The following is a 21,743-nucleotide window of genomic DNA, read 5'->3' on the forward strand; positions in this document are numbered from 1 at the left end:
AGGCAGAGCTATGCTGCTCACTTTACTTGTTGGGTACGTGTTTTCTCTTTTATCCTTTACACAGAAGGCGGACAGGGTTTGCAGGCCGCTCACTGCGACCCTCTTGTGCAATGATGCAGGGGTGTGACGGACACCCCAGCCCACCCTAGCCGTCCTACTGCCCGCGGGATGTGTCCGACTCGGGCCAGGAGCCCAGAGCGAGTGCCGACGCTCGGGGCCGCTGCCTCGAACTCCCAGGCCTGAGGGAATCCGCAGGGCGGCGGGCAAGCAGAGGCAGCGGGCTCTCCGGGGCAAGGAGGCCGGAGCGGGGACCGAGCTGAGCGGCTACGCCCGGGCCTGCGCCTCCCGGGAAGAGGTCTGGCCCCGACCCGTTGGGGAGCGCTCCGAAGAAGTGCTTTTCCGATCCCTTCTTTCTAAAGCGCGGAGTTGAGGTCGCTGCTCTGTGGGCCGCTCCGAGGAAGCGACGCAAGGGCGAGAACCTCCCCCCACTCCACCCCACCCGGAAAGGTGGGGGTGAGCGCGACCGGGGTCTGGGCTGCGTCCGAGGAATCTGCACTTGGGAGAGCTCTCCTTCCTAGGTTGGAGTCGCGACTGGCTTCCAAAGTTCGAGAATAGGAAGGACCGAGCAGTAGCACCTGCTGCGGCTGCAGGGGGCCCGCGGCGTTGCAAGCCATTTTGCGCCGCCCCTCCTCACCCCTACCGTTTGCTCCTAAAGGCCTTGGCCCCTGACATCCTCTAGCCGCCCCTGGTTTGAAGACATGAACGTGCAGGACCTTGTTTCTGCTCAGCCGCGGTCCCCAGGTCCGCTAAATGCAAAGTTAAGTCGCCCCGGGCCGCAAGCGGCTTCTGCCCCACACCCCAGAGGGTGGTTTCGGGAATGTCTTGGGGGTGCTCAAGAGTCTCTCCCCAGTTAATTGAGGGAGAACAAGGGCATCATTGTCACCTCAAGAAATCGTTTTCTGGTCGCCCCACCGAGGCCTCCCTAGACATTTGTCCCTCCCCCCCCCCCCCTTTCAGCTTAAGGCCGGCCGAAGAGCGATGCCTAGAGGCATGGGCAGTGTGAGAGCTGAGTTCATACTCGGGGAGAGCTAGGGCTCGTTTTTTGTTGTTGTTGTTTTTCTGTATTCAAAGGGCTTTCTGCATGTCCTCGGCTTCCAGCGTCACCGTGGTCTTGATTAAAACGACAAAATAGAAAACCTGATCTCTCCCTCCGTAAGAATCCAGCAAAGAAAGAAATGTCCTGATGTACTGTACATTGGGGACAATACAAAACTGTCTTCTTTATTGTTTCTTGAGGTGAGGAGCAGCTGGCAGAGCTCCCAGATTTGGAGTCAGAACATCCTCAGTTTCTCAGCAAGGACACCTGCGTTCCTCAAGCTTTTAGATGTATACTCACATTGTGAGATTGTGTGCACACCAAGAGAAAGAAGCACATGCACACATCTTTTAGCCTTTCACTGTTAATAACTGTCATGACTCTACACAGTTAACTGTGATTTGAAAACACACCCCACCCAGAACAGAACGCGAGTGGGTCCAGTCTAGTGAGGTTACATTTACTTCTAATCCACCCCTCTCCCTTTCCAATGCCTTTGATGATTTTTCCCCGTAAGTGTATAAGCTGCTGGGATTTAGAAGTAGGCCGCTCCTCCTAAATGTGATTCGGACCATATGCTTTCCACATTCATTCCGGCTTCGGCTTTTCTTCTCTGCACTAACTGCTAACACGTTATAGTCACCTTGAAATTTCCTCTGCTATTTTCCAATTAAAAGCTTAATAGCCCTGGAAACGGAGTTCATGTGGTGAAGTTTACCATAGCCCCTTGTTCTAAAAGGCTTTCTGCTGGGATCCCATTATGTGCTTGAATAAACCCTTTCTGCAAACAGAAATGGGACTAGAGGTTGTCAGGTGTTGGGTTACAATAGACTTGGAGGCAGGGGCCATTTTACCAACGTAAATACAAACCTGTCCCTATAGGGAGATGTTGTCAAATAGTGGGATATGGAAAGCATTCCCATCAAATATGAGAAAAGGATTATTATGCTATATCAAATGAGTATTTAGACTTCAGCCCCCGATGTGCACCGAGTGAATCGGGGCCCTGGGACCAAATAATGCCAGACTGTTTGAGTGGCAAAGGAACAGGGTGGCTAGATGACTCAGAGAGGAAAGGGGGTCGCCTTGGTAGTGGGAATGTACCCGGCCCCCAGAACCTGGTGCAGAGCTCTGCTGCTTTCCTTTAAAAAATGCTTTATACTCTCAACGTTTTTATAGTCCTGGTTTCGCTGACCATTTGGAGAAAATCCGGAGAATTTAGCTTTGAAAAAAGCCCATGATTTCCTTGCGGAGCCAAGAGACTCAGAGAGTTCAGCAGGCACGAACTAATGTTCCCAGTTTCAGTGTCATCTTAGGCCCTCTATGTCACATGAAGCAACTAGCTGCCAAATCCCCACTTCCCGGCCTCTGGCCTACCGGGCTTCGGGTGACCTCTACTTCCATTCCCAAAAGCTTATGAAGTTCTTTCCAGTTGTGCTTTAGGGCTTGTTTTCCTAGTGAAGACTGAGGCGGTGAAGGAAGGATTGGGGAAATGGCTGGGGGATCCGTGTCCCACGTGGCTTAGCGGGAAGGCCTTCCAGGGTTAGCATTCTCGTGCAGGGGTTTCCTGCCCACCCCACCTCCAGGTCAGCATTCAGCAGTTCCCCGACTCTAGGACACGTCTGAACCGGGTTGGGGGGCAGCTAAGGACTAGGAAAAATACACAACTGGCGGCCCTTTTTTAACCCTCCTCCCCTCCTGGAGTCACCCTTCTACGCTGAGGGTTGGCTGCTAGAAACGCCAGGAGGTACTTTACTTGACTTCACAGCAAACACGGAAAGATTTGGGTTTCTTGTTTGCTTCCAGGGCGGATAAAAGTGGCCTTCCCTAGGGGACAAGGGCCGCTGCCAGGCTGAAAGGTTGACCGTTGCGGTGGACCCGCCTGCGCTCTCATCTCGAATTGGATTAGCCCACAGCGGCCAGGACTGCCATTTCCCTCAATTCGCATTGAGCCCTGCATCGCTGTATCCACCTGTATTTTATTTTATTGAGGGAGGGGGTGTTTTGTTGTCCCTGTGTTTACGGAGGTAGTCTGCATTAGGCCAAACCGTACTCTTAGATTAGAAACACGCAAGTAACATTTCAAATAGTTTTATATTGTCATCTTGGACAAGACACCCCCCCTCTACCCCTACACAAAGACAATGGGGTGGGGGAGAGGAACTGCGCCATCCTTATCCATGACTAAATCATTGAGTCGTGGAGCTCTGAATTGAGTGATGGGAGATCTCCACTTGGTAGTTCAATGGCTGTTGGGCAGAGGGGAGTTCATATCAAGTAACTTTTGAGGCCTTAACGTGGATCCCTCTTCCATTCTTAAAACTGAGACCCAGCACTTAAGCAAATCTTCTCGCCTTTCAGGACTGAGATTGTTTGTTAAAACATGGGAGAAGGGTAGAGAAATAAACTCGGCGTCAGAGAGGGAGGACTGTGCCTGCAAAATGGGTTATCATCCTTGGGCCAGTAGGTTTTCAGAAACATTCATTTTCTTCTGCAGCAGTACGATTAAAAAAAAAAAAAGTTGCAAAAGGAAATCAAGAGCGAGCCAAGATTTCCCGAACCAATTCCGTGGTTTTCTCCGGTTCTCGCAGAGCCGAGTAAAGTGGCCTCAGGCTCGCTGCCGCCAAATCAAACTGGAAGGGAAAAGTAGGGGATGAATGGAGGAGACCACTTCACACTCTTACAGGCACCCCCACCCTCACTCACCCTGCTGGTCCTCCCCCTTCCCGCCCAGTGTGAAACGCAGCGTCCCGGAGCGCCGCAGTCCCTCCAGCCCCGGTAGGGGCTGCGCAGAGAGCTTGGAGCAGAAGATTGTGAGCGCCCCCGCGAGAACGCCCTGGCTGCAGGTGGCAAGAAAGGTGATGTGCAGGGACTCCGGGGCCGCGAAGAAGGAGGAAAGCGTGGAGTGGAGTGAGGAGTACAAGGAGACCGGAATTCCGGGGGTGAGGGTATAGTGGGAGGGAGGAGGAGTGGGGGGAGGGCGATGGAGGAGGTGCTGGGGTTCGGCAGCTCGCGCGGGAGCTGCGGACAAGCTGGCTCAGTCCTTAATCAGAGCTCTCGCTGGCTCTTTGCAGCGGCCTAAGCGCCTCGGCGAGGAAGGACGTGCGGGCCAAAGCAGCTGGTGGCGGAGAGCAACCGGCGTGGAATTGGCGGTGTACCCGCGGGAGGCTGGGGCTGCGAGCGCCGCGGGAGCCGTAAGGACAGCTGCGCACCTCCGGCCTTACCGGAACGCACGTAATCACCGGGCTGAGGGACCAAGGACCGCGCCACCCGGAGGCCGCCCCTGCGCTGGCCTCCCACCCTCACTGTCCAGCTCCTCCTGGCCCGCTCCCGCCACCAGCCCGCCAGCTCTTCCGGGAGCCCGGGGCATGAACGGCTACGGCTCCCCCTATCTGTACATGGGCGGCCCGGTGTCGCAGCCGCCGCGGGCGCCTCTGCAGCGCACGCCGAAGTGCGCGCGCTGCCGCAACCACGGCGTTCTGTCTTGGCTCAAGGGCCACAAGCGCTACTGCCGCTTCAAAGACTGCACCTGCGAGAAATGCATCCTCATTATCGAGCGGCAGCGGGTCATGGCGGCGCAGGTGGCACTGCGCCGGCAGCAGGCCAACGAGAGCCTCGAAAGCCTCATCCCCGACTCGCTGCGCGCCCTGCCAGGACCCCCGTCGTCTGGGGACGCCGCCGCCGCCCCCCCGCAGCCGCCGCCGACCTCGCAGCCGTCTCAGCCGCCGCCGCGCCCCGCAGCCGAGTTGGCTGCTGCTGCCGCGCTGCATTGGGCAGCCGAGCCCCAGCCCGGGACGCTGCAGGCGCTCGGCAAGTCAGGTAAGAGCGTCTGCGAGGCGGGAGCCGGGCGGGGCGCGCGGGAGGAAATACTTCGGAGTTCTCATTGCGGCTCTGCTTGGGAGGCGGGGAGGCAAGTTTGGGGAAGGGGGCTTGGCTGGTCCTCCCTCCTCGAACTCTGCCAAGTCGATTTTTATTCTCCGGACAGTAGCTGGCCTTCTGTCTGGATCCGGCAGGTGGATCTCAGAGGCCGGAGAGAAGGGTGCCTCGGGCTAGCCAAACGACGGGGGACTGTGCTACGGGCTCGCCGAGTGTCATCACCAGGTTAAAGGGAAACGTGTCTGTTTTAGCGGGTAATTGAAGAGGTCGTGATAGGTCAAAATTAAAATTCTACGCAGGCATACACATCACCGTGCGGCAGGGTTTTTTCTGGCTTCGAGCTTTTTAGAGAGCTTGGGACGGTTAGGTGCAGGGACTCAGCCAAGGTCCAAGTCTTGGCTAACTCGGAGCTGGGCGTTCTCGGCCCCGAGGGAACTGGAGCGAACCCGAAGCCTGTCTTGTAACGCATTGTGGTTTCCAGCATCTTGCACTTTGTTGAAAGAAGCCTCACTTAAAAACAATAATAAAAAGGGTCAAGAAAGGCTTCTAACCTGATAGCGAGGACTCAGAATCTGGTGCGTCCAGACTGAGCTTTTGCAAAACTGCTCAGGTCCTTCAATGGGTTGGTACCTCAGGCCATTTCAGCTGTCTCTGTAGTTTAAAGAAATGCAGACAAAACTTGACCTACAATGGGGAAGGCCATGTCTGGTGAGCTCGCTCCCAGGTTCTAGGCAGGCCTGGGCCTCGTGTTCTAAGATTTGTAGCAAAGACTCTCGGGCTTCCCCTTACCTCTCCTCTCACCTCCTCTTCTGTGCTGTGCATTAGAGAGAACTAGTCGGCCCTGAGCAATGGAGGTGGGTTATCTCCCAACCCCTGCTTCCATTCCTTTCTCTTTTCCAGGTCTCCGGTTTGCCCTGCTCAGCAGAAGTGCTCTTGATTTTAGGCTCTTGGAATTCAATTGACATGTGTTTGATGTTTCCCTTTCACTGTGGTAAATATACAAAGGATAACAGCCCATCTTCTCAGGGAGGGCTGTTAAGTGGTATGCTGGCATACCAAGAAGAAAAGGGAAGGCCCTGTAAGGCCCAGAACCCCCTCGATGGGACTATGGTAGAGCCTACTCCCATATGGCACCCCACAAACACACCTTCAAGGGGCTTGAGGAAGTCTGCAAAAGCTTCTGGCTTCTGGAGAGGGGCTTTCAGGAACAGTTGATGCTGTGGAGCTGGGTAAATACAGACTCACTGGTTTGGGGATTAGTGGATAGGCAGCCTGGCAGGCAGTCTGCTGCCCTGTTGCTTAGTTGCACTGAGCTTTTCCAGGCCTGAAGGTTTGACAACATCTTACATGAGGAGCAGAACTGGATATTTTAGGGACAGAATTGCTGAACGTGGATTTTGTGAATATTTAATCCAAGATAGGATGTGAGTAGTTCTCTGAGTAATGTCTTCCACTCCAGTTGTCTGTCTTCTTTCAGTCTGATCTCTTCATATTGTAGATTTATTTGCCACAGAGGAATAGAAGGGAAAGAGAAAGTTGACAGTATTTCACTTTTCTTCTTTAGATTAGAACAGGCAACTAGGGGTGTTTTGTCTCAGTTCTAGAAGTGGATTCCCGCCTGTAACTCCTCTGAACCTTTCCATTTCCAGTTCCCCGTCTCCCTTTCCCCTGGCACCAGAGCAGGACTCTGTCAGCAGTGGGTAGCACTTTGCAGTGGCCACCTGCCCAGCAGCACCCCTGTAATAGGGCTTTGGGGGTCCTAGTGAGGGGATTCTGTTCACATCCTGGGCCCTTCAAAATATTTTCAGAATATCAAGAGTTCCTGGTTTCTAAAGGGTTGCAAAACCAAAAATAGCCCCAGGAGGGGGAGAGTGAGAGCAGGAAGAACGGCAAGAGGGAGACTGATTTCAACTGGACAAACCAGATGTGGTGCTCTCTCTTTTATTCTAAGTATTAAGGGATAGCCTGAGCTCTCCAATTTGAAAACAAGTGATTGCAAAGTAGAATAGGATTTACCATAAGGAGAGGGTAAGAGTGGTGGCTTTGAGAAACTGAGCCATCAGGGACCAAATGGTTCATTTTCTAGCTGGTTATACTATATATCTTGCAGATTCATTCATATAACTTTTATTTTCTTGCAATCGGTTTGACCCCATAATTGCATAAAAATGTAAATGCCAATCCTTAATTCTATGATATTGGGGGGGGCAGGAAAAGAACAGATAGCCGTTTCCGTTAGGAAAGCAAGCATGCAAATGGATCATTTCTGTGCAATGCTTTGTAAGAAAGCCCATTTGGGGTTTAAGTTAGAGAAAATTGCCTGGATGAGACTTCTGGTTGCTGTATGTATTATACCTTTTGCAGTTGTTCTTACTATGATCTGTTTATAAGTAACATACCGTGCATATTTAGAAGTATATCATATACTCCTGGACAAGTCGTTCATGACTTGTAGAGTGAAGCTCTATTCAAATGGTAGGTCCACATATACAGTGCCGTTAGGAATCTGTAAATATCTGCTGGCAAATTATGGAGATCTGTGATCTCTGTGTTTAAAACATGGTTAATCCTTTCACAGAGGGCTTCTTTAGTTCTTAGCTGTGGAAACTTTTGTTGTTGTTGTTGGCTACAAATGCAGGTGAAAAGCACACGCCCTGGAGAAAGATCTGTTTGCTGGGCACCCTGGAGAAAAATCACGCTGTTCAGGGAGTGCTGCATTAACACCAAAGCTCAGGTTTGTAGCTGGAAGAAATCTCTTCTCCAGGTTCTGCTTCAGACGGTTCTTTAAGTGATTAGGGCCTATTTTATTTGAGGGAGTACTGTATTGAACGTCCCTTTCCATCTGGTGATGGTTTTAAGGAGAATTCTCATATTTTAATTTTACTATTTCTACCTACGAATTGAATCGTTCTTTTTTCTTTTTGGTTGTACCTTTTTCCTGGTCCTTGATTATCATCTGTACCTGGTATTACTAGATTTTCATTGAGCCCAACATTCTAATTTAAGCTGCTTTTTACATACATACCGTTGATTCAATCGTCTTCTAAATTCCCCCTTCATCCTCCTAACCCTGTCCTATCCCCCATGAAAATATCCTGGGAAGTGAGACGTCTTTCAGCTCTTAGTATATCTGAGTCAGCAGCTTCAACCAGTCAAGCCAGCCTTTCAGGACTGGGGCTCAAGAGCTGAGGAAAGTTAAGGGTCAAGACCAAGGTGAGAGCTAAAGTTACATTTCAGTATTGCAGCTCCCTTCTCCCACCCTCGCTGTCTCTTCGGGAGTGTCCCGAATCTCCTCTGGCTGTGGGGAGAAAGAGCTGTAGCTAAAGAGTTTTCCTGGGTCTGTATCTGTCATCAAAATAGATTTGTACACAGGTTCTTTGAAGTGTTCTTAAAGGAGAAAGGAATAAAAAACATCATATTTGGTTAGGAATAAGAAAGCCGGGTTAAATAGGAAGGTACCATCTCCTTTTCTGTTTACTTCTGAAAAGGGGAGAGTAAGAGATCTGTAGTTAGGGAAGTTAGGAGTTTTGGAAAACTGTCTTTATTTTACCTCCTGCGCTGTACCTTATAGCATCTTTATGCTTGCTCTGGGCCTTGCAGCTCCAGCTTGATTGGGGCCTGTCCAGTCTACTTCCTTAATTTTAATTTTAACTTAAAAATAAAAAGACAGACAGACATATCTGCAAATATAATGAGTGTTACCGGATCACGGGTCCAGGCTGGGATGCGAAGCCCTCTGAGACTAGAAGAAAACGAAAAAGTGGGAAAGACTTCATTTATAAAGTGTGCCTATGAACTTATAAACCGGGTCTGGTTTTAAGGCGGCTCAGCTTGATTTGGGGCAAGGGGCCAGACTCAGGGTTGCACTGTAAAAAAGCAAAAACCACCCAAATGAAAAAGAGCAAGCGATGCTGTACTACTGGTCTCTTTTGAACTGGACCCCAGGGCTGGTTCTGAGGGTATTCACAGTTCTGGCCTTTCCCTGGGGAACGTCGGTTTGCCTGTCCGGCGCAGCCCGAGAGAAGCCCAGCGCCGGGAGTGTAGGGTAGTGTGCCTGTGGGAGCGAGGCGGTCGCCAGGGGCTGCTGGGGGAGGCGTGACAATCCCTGGGAAGGTGCCTGTGGTGGCTGCACCTGACGGCTGCCCCTTTGCAGGCGGCCTCAGGGAAACTGCAGTTGAACAGATCGCTCCGGGGACCAGAGCCTGCTTCCGGCTGCAGAGAGCTTTTTGGGAGACTTGGGAAAGGGCTGGGGGAGGCGGGGCGGAGCCTGAACAGCATCACTTTTCCTGCGTTTCTGGCTCCTGCCTCTCAGGCCATCTTCTCCATCCCTTCAGTGTGTCCCTGGGTTGCTGGCTTTAGCAAATAAAAATCAGGAGGCCAAATATTGCATGGGGCATACTTACACTAAAAATTCTTCATTATATATCTGAAGTTGAAAATTATCTGGTAACGCTAGGCCAAGGGGGTCCCTCCCAGCTCTAATCATCCCCCAGGATGCCCCTTGAGTAGGGGTCACTCTTGTGCGTGTCTCCCAGCTTCTCTCTCTCTCTCTGGTTTCTCTGGAGCTAAAGCTATCCCAGGGCAGACATCTGAGTGGCGCTGGGGTCCATCTTGTGATCTGAGGACAGGGCTGGCAGAAAAAAACAGGTTGTTTTCTACCTCTAGAAACCACAGTTCCTCGGCCATCTGGGAAAGAATCTGCCCCCCTCCACCCAGCACCCTCCTCTGGGCTATAAATCTGGTGGATAGTCGTGCTCTCAGCTTACACAACCAACTTTTATTTTCCCTGATGGATGAACTCCCGGGTTTAAAAGATTACAGTAATCACAGGAAGACAGTGTAAATCGAATCTGATAGCAATACCTTTCGTGGAAGGTCAGGCTCAAGTGAAATGTTACCAAGCAACAGGCATTTTGTTTGCAAAATACAATCAAAGAGCATCGATGAGAAATTCTTTGCTGCAGCCAGTCAGCACTTTCTGCTAACAGCTTTACAGGGGAAAGGGAGTAAATCTTCATAAATCAACGTTCATGGAGGACTTGGAGCCCCTGTCTGGAAATGTTGCACTTCTTCCTGACAGGGAGGAGAACAGAGCCCTGTAAAAATCTATTTGCCTGCCTGCCTACCTTCCCTTACCCTTTCTTGCTCTCCTCTCCTCTTTTCTGCTTCCCTACTTTCTTTGGCTTTTTAACCTGTTGTGGCTTCCCATTCGCTCCGGTCCCTGTACCCCCATGTCTACTTTGCTGTGACTGTGATGGCATAGTGGACCTTGAGCTGGGGTATGCATGGGTGCCCATGGCCAGTGTTGAGGCCTGCGTGTCATTCTGCAAGAGTCCCACATGGCTTTAGTGAATCATTTCCTTATGTGAGCACTAAGAGGAGACTAAAACATAACTCTGGATTTTTTTTTCCATTTCATTGTATAATTAAACAGCTATAAAAATAAGCCCAATCAACTACTGAATGACAGTATTATGGAAAATTTAAATTTCAGAACATCAGTTCTTTATCATATCTCTAATCTCTTTTGATTCCAATGACTAGGCAAACGTAAATTTTGCAAAGCTGGGATCAGTGTTCAGGTTTTTTCCCCACTGATTATTACTTTATTTAATTTAGTATGAATATCTGTTGCACCCACAGTCTTTATATGCAAATATTTACAATATTCCCTCCAATGAATACGCCATAGTCTGCCCAGCTGCTGGCCTTTGAGTTACTTGCTGTGTTTCAGTGTAAAATAGGATCAATGCCCTGGCCGGTTGGCTCAGCGGTAGAGCGTCGGCCTAGTGTGCAGAGGACCCGGGTTTGATTCCCGGCCAGGGCACATAGGAGAAGCGCCCATTTGCTTCTCCACCCCTCCGCCGCGCTTTCCTCTCTGTCTCTCTCTTCCCCTCCCGCAGCCAAGGCTCCATTGGAGCAAAGATAGCCCGGGCGCTGGGGATGGCTCTGTGGCCTCTGCCTCAGGCGCTAGAGTGGCTCTGGTCGCAACATGGCGATGCCCAGGATGGGCAGAGCATCGCCCCCTGGTGGGCAGAGCGTCGCCCCATGGTGGGCGTGCCAGGTGGATCCCGGTCGGGCGCATGCGGGAGTCTGTCTGACTGTCTCTCCCTGTTTCCAGCTTCAGAAAAATGAAAAAAAAAAAAAAATAGGATCAATTGCACAGGTAAGTTGGAAATTTTGCAAAAGATTTGTTAGTGAACTGTAAGCCTTTCAGGGGCCAAGAAGCAATGCTTTGGTTATCTTTGTATAATCTTACCTAGTACAGTGCCTGGGCACACAGTGAGGGATTCAAGGATGTTTGTTAAAATAGATGGGTGAATGAGTAGACAGTTGCATTTTTATAAGTACCTAATACACTTGTAGGTTTATAGGTGATTTCCCTCCTGCTGCTTGAAAAGTGTTTTCTGAGTCAAGAAAGAAGTCAACACTAAATTTTTTGTGGGACGTATGTAGTCCACAGTTGCAGAACATATTTCCTTAAGTCCAGCCCTTTATATGTCCCTCAAAAATATTGGTCCCTAGGAAACCAATCTGATAGGACCATACATTGTTAACCCAGTGTTATTAATGGTTGTTTTTTTTTTTTTAAAGGAAAGTGTGACTATATAGCTTTATGTTTTGCAAGTTTTCTTTTCTCAGAAAGAAAAGAAAAGATTTTAAACCAACCTTCATTTCCTGCTGTACTTTAGGTTGTCAGCCATTCAGCTTTTTGTTTTTTTAATGATTCTGTGTTTGTAGTGTGAGATAAAGATAACAGAAATTGTTAAAACCCATCTCTGCTAGAATTCTGACTACGCAGTTTGCTCTTCTGGAAGCCAGTCTTGACCCTGCCCAGGGCTCCTTCCCTGCCATTGCTATGAGATGCGTGTGCTTTGAAAATGACCCATTGGAGTTATTCGGAGATGTGTTCCCCAGTGCTCAAGTGAACAGATGAGGACATGACAATCCATGTTTCAAATTTCCTAACTGATTTCAAAAGAAAAAGTAAAGGTCCAGTGACTTGCGCTTGGAAACATTTTTCTCTTTATGCCAGTGTGTGCTTTCATTCTGGATGTAATATGTATTTTGTTTTTGTAGGTATTATTGGGTAAAGTGGATCAAACCTACCACATTTAGGTCAGAAAGATTTTTCATATTTATGTGTCTTGAGCAGAATGTTTCACGTATGTGGTAGGCTTTCTCAAAGTATTTTAAATGAATACCTAGAACTTTTTTTAAAAACTTTACTGCATTTTCATATGAAAAGAGCTAAAGAAAGTTAGATTTTGGTACTGCAATTTTAGATCAGAAGTCATGTTTATGTGAGTGTTCACTTTCCTTAAATTCTTGTAGCTATCTTATGGCATGTATATATACTATATATTATGTATCTCATTATTATCCATTTAAAATTTTCCTTTTTTAATTTTTTTTAAAGATTTTATTTATTCATTATAGAGAAGGAGAGAGAGAGAGAGAGAGAGAGAAAGGGGGAGGAGCAGAAAGCATCAACTCCTATATGTACCTTGACCAGGCAAGCCCAGGGTTTTGAACCAGCAACCTCAGTGTTTCCAGGTTGACGCTTTATCCACTGCGCCACCACAGGTCAGGCTAAAATTTTCCTTTTTAATTGAAGATCATCTTTTAAAATCATTTACCCTAGTGAAAAGTTTATTTTAGGAGTGGTTGTTTTTGTATATCATGAAAAATAGGAAATTGAAGAGTGAACATTTAGTAGGATTTTTAGAATACCTAGATGTTTAAACATTAGAAACAACAGATTTTATCACTTTCAATAGGTGGTTTGTAATGCCAGAGGAAATTGATTTCTTTTTACTTTCTGTCTAGTAGTTTTGGCTTTCTATACCAGTATACTAGGGACAAAAATATTATCATTTGAAATATACTCTTACTCTTTGTGTTCTAGGAATTAGGGTGTCAGTTTCAAGAAGGAGGAAGGGTAAAGCATTTAGGGAGTAGTTTCCTTTTCATTTTGTTAGTTGGCAGTTTCACATTTCTATATCAAGAAGGGCCTTTGTGTTTTAAACCAATATGAACAATTTATAAGGTTCACTTAGGAAGAAAACCTAGCGATGTAAAGAAATACCTGTTATTAAATTACCCTTTATCACTGGGCTCACAACACACCCTCTATAATTACTTATGAAAGTCTGTTTATAATAGAATAATTTATAATACACCTACTTTCGGTACAACAAAACAAACAATACTTGATACCACAGTGCCACAAAATTACAGGGACTGCATAGTCTGCTTTCAGAAACGATTGTTGGGAGAGGAGTTATTTTTGGTGGGACGCGAGAGCCTTGCTTTTCCGTGCCCAGTGTTGAAACCCCAACAGCACTGGCTGTTGGCTGGGACTCTGCCCACCTGTCACCCCATAGCAGGCCTTTCTGGGCTGCTCAGGAGTATGAACGCCGTAGGTGTGTCCCATCGCTGCTTCTTTCAACGTCTTCCCTTTGACACAGTATCAACAGTGCTGAACGCTGTTGCTTGGAATGTGAGTTTGTAGACTTGATTCCTGTGACATCTTGCTAGCTTTTCTCACTTTTTTTTTTTTTGCCATGGTCTGAACTCCCAGTTGGCGAGTTGATTAGCCTAGAAACCCGAGGGAGAGTGGATGAATCAGCACAATCCATCACCACTCCTTGAGAACTAACCTAAGTGCACGCTGCACTGGGTATGGCACAGTAGCAGGCACATAAGGTAGCATGAGAAAATAAGAAACAGGCTTTTGGAGTCTGGAGGAGGGGGGTTTACAATTGGTGAACAAGGTGGCACCTGTACAAGATTCCACTGTGGCCTGTTCTGCAGAACAGGAAAATAGGTACAAGAGTGGAATTTTATATTGTCATAGACTGAGACTCCTGTCCTCCCATATCCAGTTGAATGGGAGAGTGTATTGTTTGCCATCTTGAAAAAAAAAATACCACATTTTCATAATGGTAGTTATGTCAGATTAGCCAGAATATCATTTCCTAGTTCCTGTTTGGCTAAACTCCTCTTTGAATCACTTTTTTTTTCCCTGGAGCCTGAAGTGTTCTGTGGAAGAGTGAATTTGGTGGCTAGACCTCAGAACCTTTTACTCAAATGTTGCCACTGTTTGAAACTCATCGAGGCTAGGGCAAGTGTACCTTTCAAAATAGGAAGCTGTTTTTGGGTTCACACATTTCTTTTTAAAATAGCTAAGCTTTGAGCTTTTTAACTGTACTTATACAGTGGTGCCCTGAGATACATATTTAATTCGTTCTGTAACTGAGCTCCTAAGTCAGTCAACTCATATATCAAACTGCCAGTACTGGACCCGTGCGTCAATGCGCCAGCTAGCGGCAGCTTCCCCAGTCATGACTCGTATCTTGAAATTTTGCTCAGATCTTGAACAAAAATATGAACCAAGTCGCAACTCATATCTTAAAAAAAATTTGTATGTTGGTCTGTTCGTATCTAAAGGTACCACTGTACATCCTTTATTTCCTAGAAGAACCAGTTGTTTCTCTTACTTAAAAAAATCTCACCAGCCCCTGTATCACTGTGATACCATGTCATATTTTTTTTATTGTGCCAAAATATACATAACAAAATTTGATATTTTAACCAGCTTTAGGGTTATAATGTAATGGCATTAGTACCTTCACAGTGTTGTGCAACCGTCACCATTCTTCATTTCGAGAACTTTTTCATCATCCCAAACAATCTGTACCCATTAAACACTAAGAAAGACCTTATTTCCTTTTTCCCCTAGCCCTGGTCACCATCTTTCTGTTTTCTGTCTCTGTAAATATGCCTAGTCTAGGCACTTCATATAAGTAGAATCGTAGGATGTTTGTCCTTTTGTAGACCAGCTTATTTCATTTAGCATGTTTTCAGGATTCAGCCATATTGTAGCATGTGTCAGAATTTTATTCCTTTTTAAGGATGAATAATATTCCATTGTACATATGGACCATATTTTATTTATCTATTTGTCTACCTATGACAATGTGGGTTACACACACGTTTTGGCTATTGTTGATGTTGCTGTTGTGAACATTTATGTACATGTGTGTTATATTTGATGTTTAGCAAGTCTGCCTGGGTGTGTTTGCTTTGCCTCCTGCACATGCACCTTACCTACCCAACTTCATAGTAAGTTCCACAAGTTCGGGACAAGTCTCACACATCCTGGCATCTTCTACCATCTGCTCTGTGTCTTCAGTACCTTGTGTATTATAGGAATACAAACACTTGCTACTCAGATGATGAAAGCTAAAGTTAAAGAAACAAGACAGTTGTTTAGAGGTACATAATACGCTGCTCACAAACATTAGGGGGTATTTCAAAATGAATAGGAAGCGATAAAAAAGGAAGCATTTGATTTTTTAAATTAAACAAGAACATAAGAAAAGCAAATGACAAGTCAAAGAAAGTTGATTATGCAAATGAGATGCAAAACAGACTATTATTTCATTGGTGAAAAGGCACTGTACAAAAGGCTGAAAGGACTAGAGTATCTGCAGGTCCCCTGATCCCCTAGTTTTTGTGAGCATTGTATTTAAAACATTATTTTATGTCCACATTTGTTCAGGGAGAGTATTTAACTTGTTCTTCCAAACTCCATTGAGCAGGGTCCAACATCCATTTGTGCGTTCAGTTCAGTGCTGAGTTAACATACTGTCACTGTCCACTCATTTTCATGTGTCTAATAGAGTAACAGCCAAGAGGCATGCATGGGGTCATGAGTCGGGAAGACTTAGGTCCAGCTCAGCCATTTTTCAACCAGTGGGCCACAAGAGACACGCTGCCGTGCTGTAAGAATTTTTAAAACGTCCAATACCTGACTAGTCAGGGGCACTGACTTCTTTTCCCTTAGATTGTCAGATTTTAAAAAAATGACAGCACGCAACACCACAACAACTCTCTGGTGTGAATGAATCAACATTGAACCTATTTTTTTTTGTTAGATTGCAAAAAATATTCTTTTTGGTGTGCCACAGATTTTTAGTAATTAGTTCATGTGTGCCACTAGGTGATAAAGGGTGAAAAATCACTGAAATAGCTGACTAGAATGTGAATTTATATAAGCTTTTTTTGGGTGCTGTTTTCTCTTCTGGATGAAGTACAAGTACCACCTTCACTCGGGAGGTGAAAGCTGGGTCTCTAGTCCTAGGAGGCTGCAGGAGAGAATATGTCAAATTTCTCTTTCAAAGACAGGTTTTTTTGCACATCCCAAGAGTTGTTATAGGAAGCAGAGATGGCTTAGTATGTGTGGGCTGCAAATGAATCCCATATAGAAATCTTACATTGGAAAATAAAGCAGTTTACTTTTAAAATGCAAATTTGGGGTAAATATTATTTCATATCAGATTTATGATTGAACGTTGCACTGACCTAATATAAGACTTCTAAAAATTATTTATGCTTGACACATATTTATTACTTTGGGAAGAACCAAAGTTTTGTTTTTCAGTTATATTCAAGACATAGCCTGTATCAGAAGAATGTATATAAATGTGCCTTTGTTTAAGGCTTTCAAATAAACAACAACAAATGGGAGGAGATGGATTTTAGAAGTTGCTTTGATGAAATTTTACCAGCTGGCTCTCTACACATCAGGTGTGCCCACAGAGAAGGCGACAATGAGGCTATTCAGGCAGGGAAGTAGAAAACACAGGTAAACCAATTGTTTACAACTCGACAAGTGGATCATTAATAATTTTCATTTTTAGATCAGTTACATTGGCTTTGAGTAGACACAGCCAGGTTTGATAAGGATAAAGATCCACTTGCGTATAGCTTATTAATAAAGAATATGTTCCTTTATTATAAAGATCTGTTAGAATTTCCTTCTGCAAATAAGCCAGTCTTACCTACTCTTTTCTGCCTGGTTAGCACTGTGTAAAACTAGCCTGTCCAGCAGTAATGTCTTAGGTCAAAATGTTAAATGTGCAACTGGTTTACTTTACAGCGAATCTCTGCTTTATTTAGGGAGCTCTTTCCCTCTCTTCTTTTAAAATAATTCAAGAAGGTTTCTCTAAGTCCTTTCCATGAACTTTACTAATAAAACAGTTCATGAAAACTTGCACCCCGGGTCCTGGAGTTAAGGATGTATTGTCTCATTGATGGGCCATGCTCCTTGCAGTTTCACAAACCCTCTCAAGAGGAAGTTATTTTCTTCTTTATCTCTTGCAACCCACCCTGTCATCCAGAATGCACGGCTGGTTTTGCTTGCCTTCTAATGCAAGTGATAGACAGCCATGTCTGCCAGTCCTTCAAGGGGCTTTTAAAGAAAGATTTTGGTGTATAGAGACTGCTTTTCATTTCACTCTGGCAGTTCTATCAACTAGTTATTGTATGTGTGTGGTATCCTGATGAAACATAGTAGTGATGCCTAGTTTGTAAGATGTACTTAATAAGAAATCCACGTATGGGAAAACAGATTTAAAATATTAAAATTGCCTGAGGTATACAGGTTATGCACTAGCCGATGATGTCCTTAGATTATATCGGCCACCTCATTTTCAGAAAAGGAGCCACAAGAAACGCCTGAACTCATTTTCCTTTTATTCCCTGGGCTGTGTTTATCCCCCTCTAAAGAGGTCCCTGTTTAGACTGTACTGCTAAGACAGCCACTTCTTCTATGGGTCTAGGTATCATGTTGCTCTTCATGTTTAAGGCAGGCTTCCCTGAACACAACATTCTGAGAAATCACTGTTTTCTAGATCTTTATATTAAGATATTTAGGGTTTTTAAAATTTTATTTATTGACTTGAGAGAGAGAGAGAGAGAGAGAGAGAGAGAGAGAAACATCAATCTGCTTCTACATGTACCCTGACCAGGGGTCAAACCAGCACTTTGCATATCGGGACAGGACGATGCTCTAACCAACTGAGTTACCCAGCCAGGGCTTTTATTATTATTATTATTATTATTATTATTATTATTATTATTTTGCATTTGCCAATGTCATAGTTTGAATTTCTTTCTTTTTCTTCCTTCCCTTTCCCTTTCCTTTCCCTTCCCTTCCCTTCCTTTCCCTTCCTTCCCTTCCCTCTCCTCCTTCCCCTTCCCCTTCCCTTCTTCTTCCTCTCTCTCTTCCTTCATTTTTTTGGCTTGAGGTATGTTATCACCCACCGGGACACATTCCCCTGGGCCACTGTCTCCTGAGCACATCTATTCCTCTTTATGCACACCAGGAGAGGATTAATGCAGCTGTTTTCTGCTTTTCAGATTTGACTGAAGAGCGACTTGGGGACAGCAGCATGGCAGACAACACCGAGACCTTTAGTGACAAGGACACCGACCAGCGGAGCTCCCCAGATGTTGCAAAAAGTAAGGGCTGCTTCACCCCTGAGAGCCCCGAGATAGTGTCAGTGGATGAAGGTGGGTATGCTGTCCAGAAAAATGGCGGAACTTCAGAGAGCCGCCCTGACAGCCCCAAGTACCATGGGGAACAGAATCACCTCCTGATCGAGGGCCCTTCGGGGACCGTTTCTCTGCCCTTCAGCTTGAAAGCCAACAGACCCCCTCTGGAAGTGTTAAAAAAAATATTCCCCAACCAGAAGCCCACGGTGCTCGAGCTGATCCTGAAGGGCTGTGGGGGGGACCTGGTGAGCGCGGTGGAGGTCCTGCTCTCCAGCCGGTCCTCGGGCTCCGCCGCCGACCGGACTGCCGCCGAGCCCGACAGTCTGGTGCTGCCCTCCAACGGGCACATCTTCGAGCACACTTTGAGCTCCTATCCCATCTCCTCCTCCAAGTGGTCCGTGGGATCAGCCTTCAGAGTCCCGGACACGTTGAGGTTTTCTGCTGACTCGAGTAACGTTGTCCCCAACCCTCTAGCCGTGCCCCTGCAGCACCCGTTCCCCCAGCCGCCCCGGTACCCTCTCATGCTGAGGAATACTTTGGCGAGAAACCAGTCAAGCCCCTTTTTGCCCAATGATGTCACCCTGTGGAACACCATGACCCTGCAGCAGCAGTACCAGCTGAGGTCCCAGTACGTCAGCCCTTTCCCCAGTAACTCTTCCAGCATCTTCAGAAGCTCGCCTGTCCTCCCCACTCGGGCCCCTGAGGATCCTCGGATCTCCATCCCTGACGATGGGTGCCCCATTGTTTCAAAGCAGTCCATTTACACCGAGGAGGACTATGATGAGAGGTCCGACTCCTCAGACTCTAGAATACTCAACACATCATCTTAAAGTGGTACCCGACGAGAGGTGACCAGGTGACACGTTCTGTGCATTGGAACCATGGGAGGGAGGGGCTGAGGAGAGACCACATCCTGTATATAGATACATTTTCCTTCTGTTTGAGAAAGTGATTGTGCTCGATTCTATACTTAGCAATAAAAACGTAACTTATTTAATTTCTTGCACTTCACTGGAAAATGCCAAATAGCTCTCTGCTCTGTGGCTTTAGTGCTGAATGCTTATTGTGAGAGTCTAATGCTATGACTTGGGAAAGCTGGGTCCACAGAAGATTTATTTGGGGATGTAAAGCTGAAAGTCAGCTTTGCTCCTGAACTCAACCTGGAATGTTCAATAAAAGAGTATACTTGAATGCAATTTTGTAAAAGAGGATTCCTCAGGATATGTGAAACCTAAAGGAAGTGGTTCAATTGCAAATGGACTCCAAACAGGGACATTATATTCTTACACTAAAAATCCTTCTTGCATTTTAAAGAGAGACTGCACTTAAGAATAACGTGAACTGCTCACATGCTTATTTAAGCTTGGACAGTTTTCAGAGACAAACTCCATTCTTTTCACATGGCTGAATCGAAACATGTGTAATGTCAATGTAAAACCAATCACAGCTGTGAACTGCATGAAATGTATTGTGAAATGAACAAAAGATTAAGCTTTGTCAGGTTAATGTAGCATGCTAAGGACTCTAGAAGAAATAAACTATGGAGATGATTTTGGTTTATGTCATTTCTACGTGTGGAAGAAGGATCTCTAAAAATGGATACTTGATGTATCATAAAAGCTACTTAATAGTGCATGGATCCCAAATCAAGGTGTCAGTTAACTCAGTGGTCCCCAACCCCCGGGCCGTGGACCGGTACCGGTCCGTGGGCCATTCATACCGGTCCACAGAGAAAGAGTAAATAACTTACATTATTTTCGTTTTATTTATATTTAAGTCTGAACGATGTTTTATTTTTTTATTTTTATTTTATTTATTTTTTTCATTTTTCTGAAGCTGGAAACGGGGAGAGACAGTCAGACAGACTCCCGCATGCGCCCGACCGGGATCCACCCGGCACGCCCACCAGGGGCGACGCTCTGCCCACCAGGGAGCAATGCTCTGCCCATCCTGGGCGTCGCCATATTGCGACCAGAGCCATTCTAGCACCTGAGGCAGAGGCCAAGGAGCCATCCCCAGCGCCTGGGCCATCTTTGCTCCAATGGAGCCTTGGCTGCGGGAGGGGAAGAGAGAGACAGAGAGGAAAGCGCGGCGGAGGGGTGGAGAAGCAAATGGGCGCTTCTCTTGTGTGCCCTGGCCGGGAATCGAACCTGGGTCCTCCACACGCTAGGCCGACGCTCTACCGCTGAGCCAACCGGCCAGGGCCGATGTTTTATTTTCTTTAAGTGACCAGATTCCCTCTGTTACATCCGTCTAAGACTCACTCTTGATCCTTGTCTCGGTCACATGATACATTTAAAGTATTTTCTGACATTAAACTGGTCCGTGGCCCAAAAAAGGTTGAGCACCACTGAGTTAACTGAGCACTCCTTGAGAAACATGAAGTACAAAGTTGTAGGGCTACAATCAGAAAGACAGAGAATATATTGTTCAACAATAGAGTTAATTCAATCCCTCTACCCATTCATTTATTTCTTCAGCAGATACTTATTGTGTGCCTACGGTGTGTAAGAGAATGCGCCTTGTATGTTATTGTCCAAGTTACCGGCCCATGAATCCAAGATAAACAGGGATGATAATGGAGAATCCCTTTAAAAACAAAGAGAAAATGAGACAGTCTATAGCGTGGGAAGTAAGTAAAGTGCTTAACATGGCACCTGGCAGAGAAAACACTCATTATATGAGAACTATTACTCCTGTTAGTTAAGTTCAGTAGCGTTGCATTCAAGATGTAGAAATAAAGTCCCTTATTGTCTCTTGGAGAAGATGATTACTACAAAGCATTGAAAACCAGAGCTTTTATTCCCCTTAATTTAAAAATCATTTTGGGGGTGCTGCATAATGCAGACTTCTTGCTCAAATATTTTTTAAAGTGGGTTTTCAAACAGTGATATTCAGTAGTGTCCACACCAACCACTTCTCATACTGTTTCCATTCTTCAGAGTACATGGAAGGAAAGATGACTGCTTAGGTCAGACACACCTCTGAATGTAGAAAGGAAAGTAAATAAGCAAATCAGTAAAAGCGTCTACATGATGGAGATGTGGAGAGAGAGCTCCAGGCACAAGGAAAGGTCCTGATGGTTCTTTCCTCTGGAAGGGAGAAAAGCAAATCCTTTTGGCCTGAGACACCCCCTCAACTGGAGGACAGGAGCCACCTCCCACCCTCATTTGGGTCCCAGGAGAAAAAAAATAAAGATATTTAAAACAAAAGAACCATGTCATTTTTCTTTCTGCTGGGCACTTTTGGAATGTGATATCTTTGAGGGAGGAAATTTAGTATTATTAGTTGGAGTAATGTATATTTAATTGACATAGTTACATATCAGAGTGTTTAAAAGTAAATATGATTTGTTGTTAGAGTTATATTTAAACAGTGTCTACATAAAAGAAGAGAGTGAGGAAGTGGAGGGGAATACTTTGATCCC

The 21,743-nt window shown here is 46.1% G+C and overlaps 1 protein-coding gene across 1 annotated transcript; it reads left to right on the forward strand.

Annotated features, from left to right (window-relative positions):
* Positions 1–4,145: 4,145 nt before the first annotated feature.
* Positions 4,146–19,889, forward strand: DMRT3 (doublesex and mab-3 related transcription factor 3). The gene is made up of 2 exons (XM_066365681.1): positions 4,146–4,915; positions 18,182–19,889. Exons 1-2 carry the CDS (start codon positions 4,465–4,467, stop codon positions 19,144–19,146), a joined length of 1,416 nt encoding a protein of 471 aa, XP_066221778.1. The 5' UTR covers positions 4,146–4,464; the 3' UTR covers positions 19,147–19,889.
* The last annotated feature ends 1,854 nt before the right edge of the window (positions 19,890–21,743 follow it).

This window comes from Saccopteryx leptura, chromosome 2 (genome assembly GCF_036850995.1).
Source record: "Saccopteryx leptura isolate mSacLep1 chromosome 2, mSacLep1_pri_phased_curated, whole genome shotgun sequence".
Classification (NCBI taxonomy): Eukaryota; Metazoa; Chordata; class Mammalia; order Chiroptera; family Emballonuridae; genus Saccopteryx; species Saccopteryx leptura.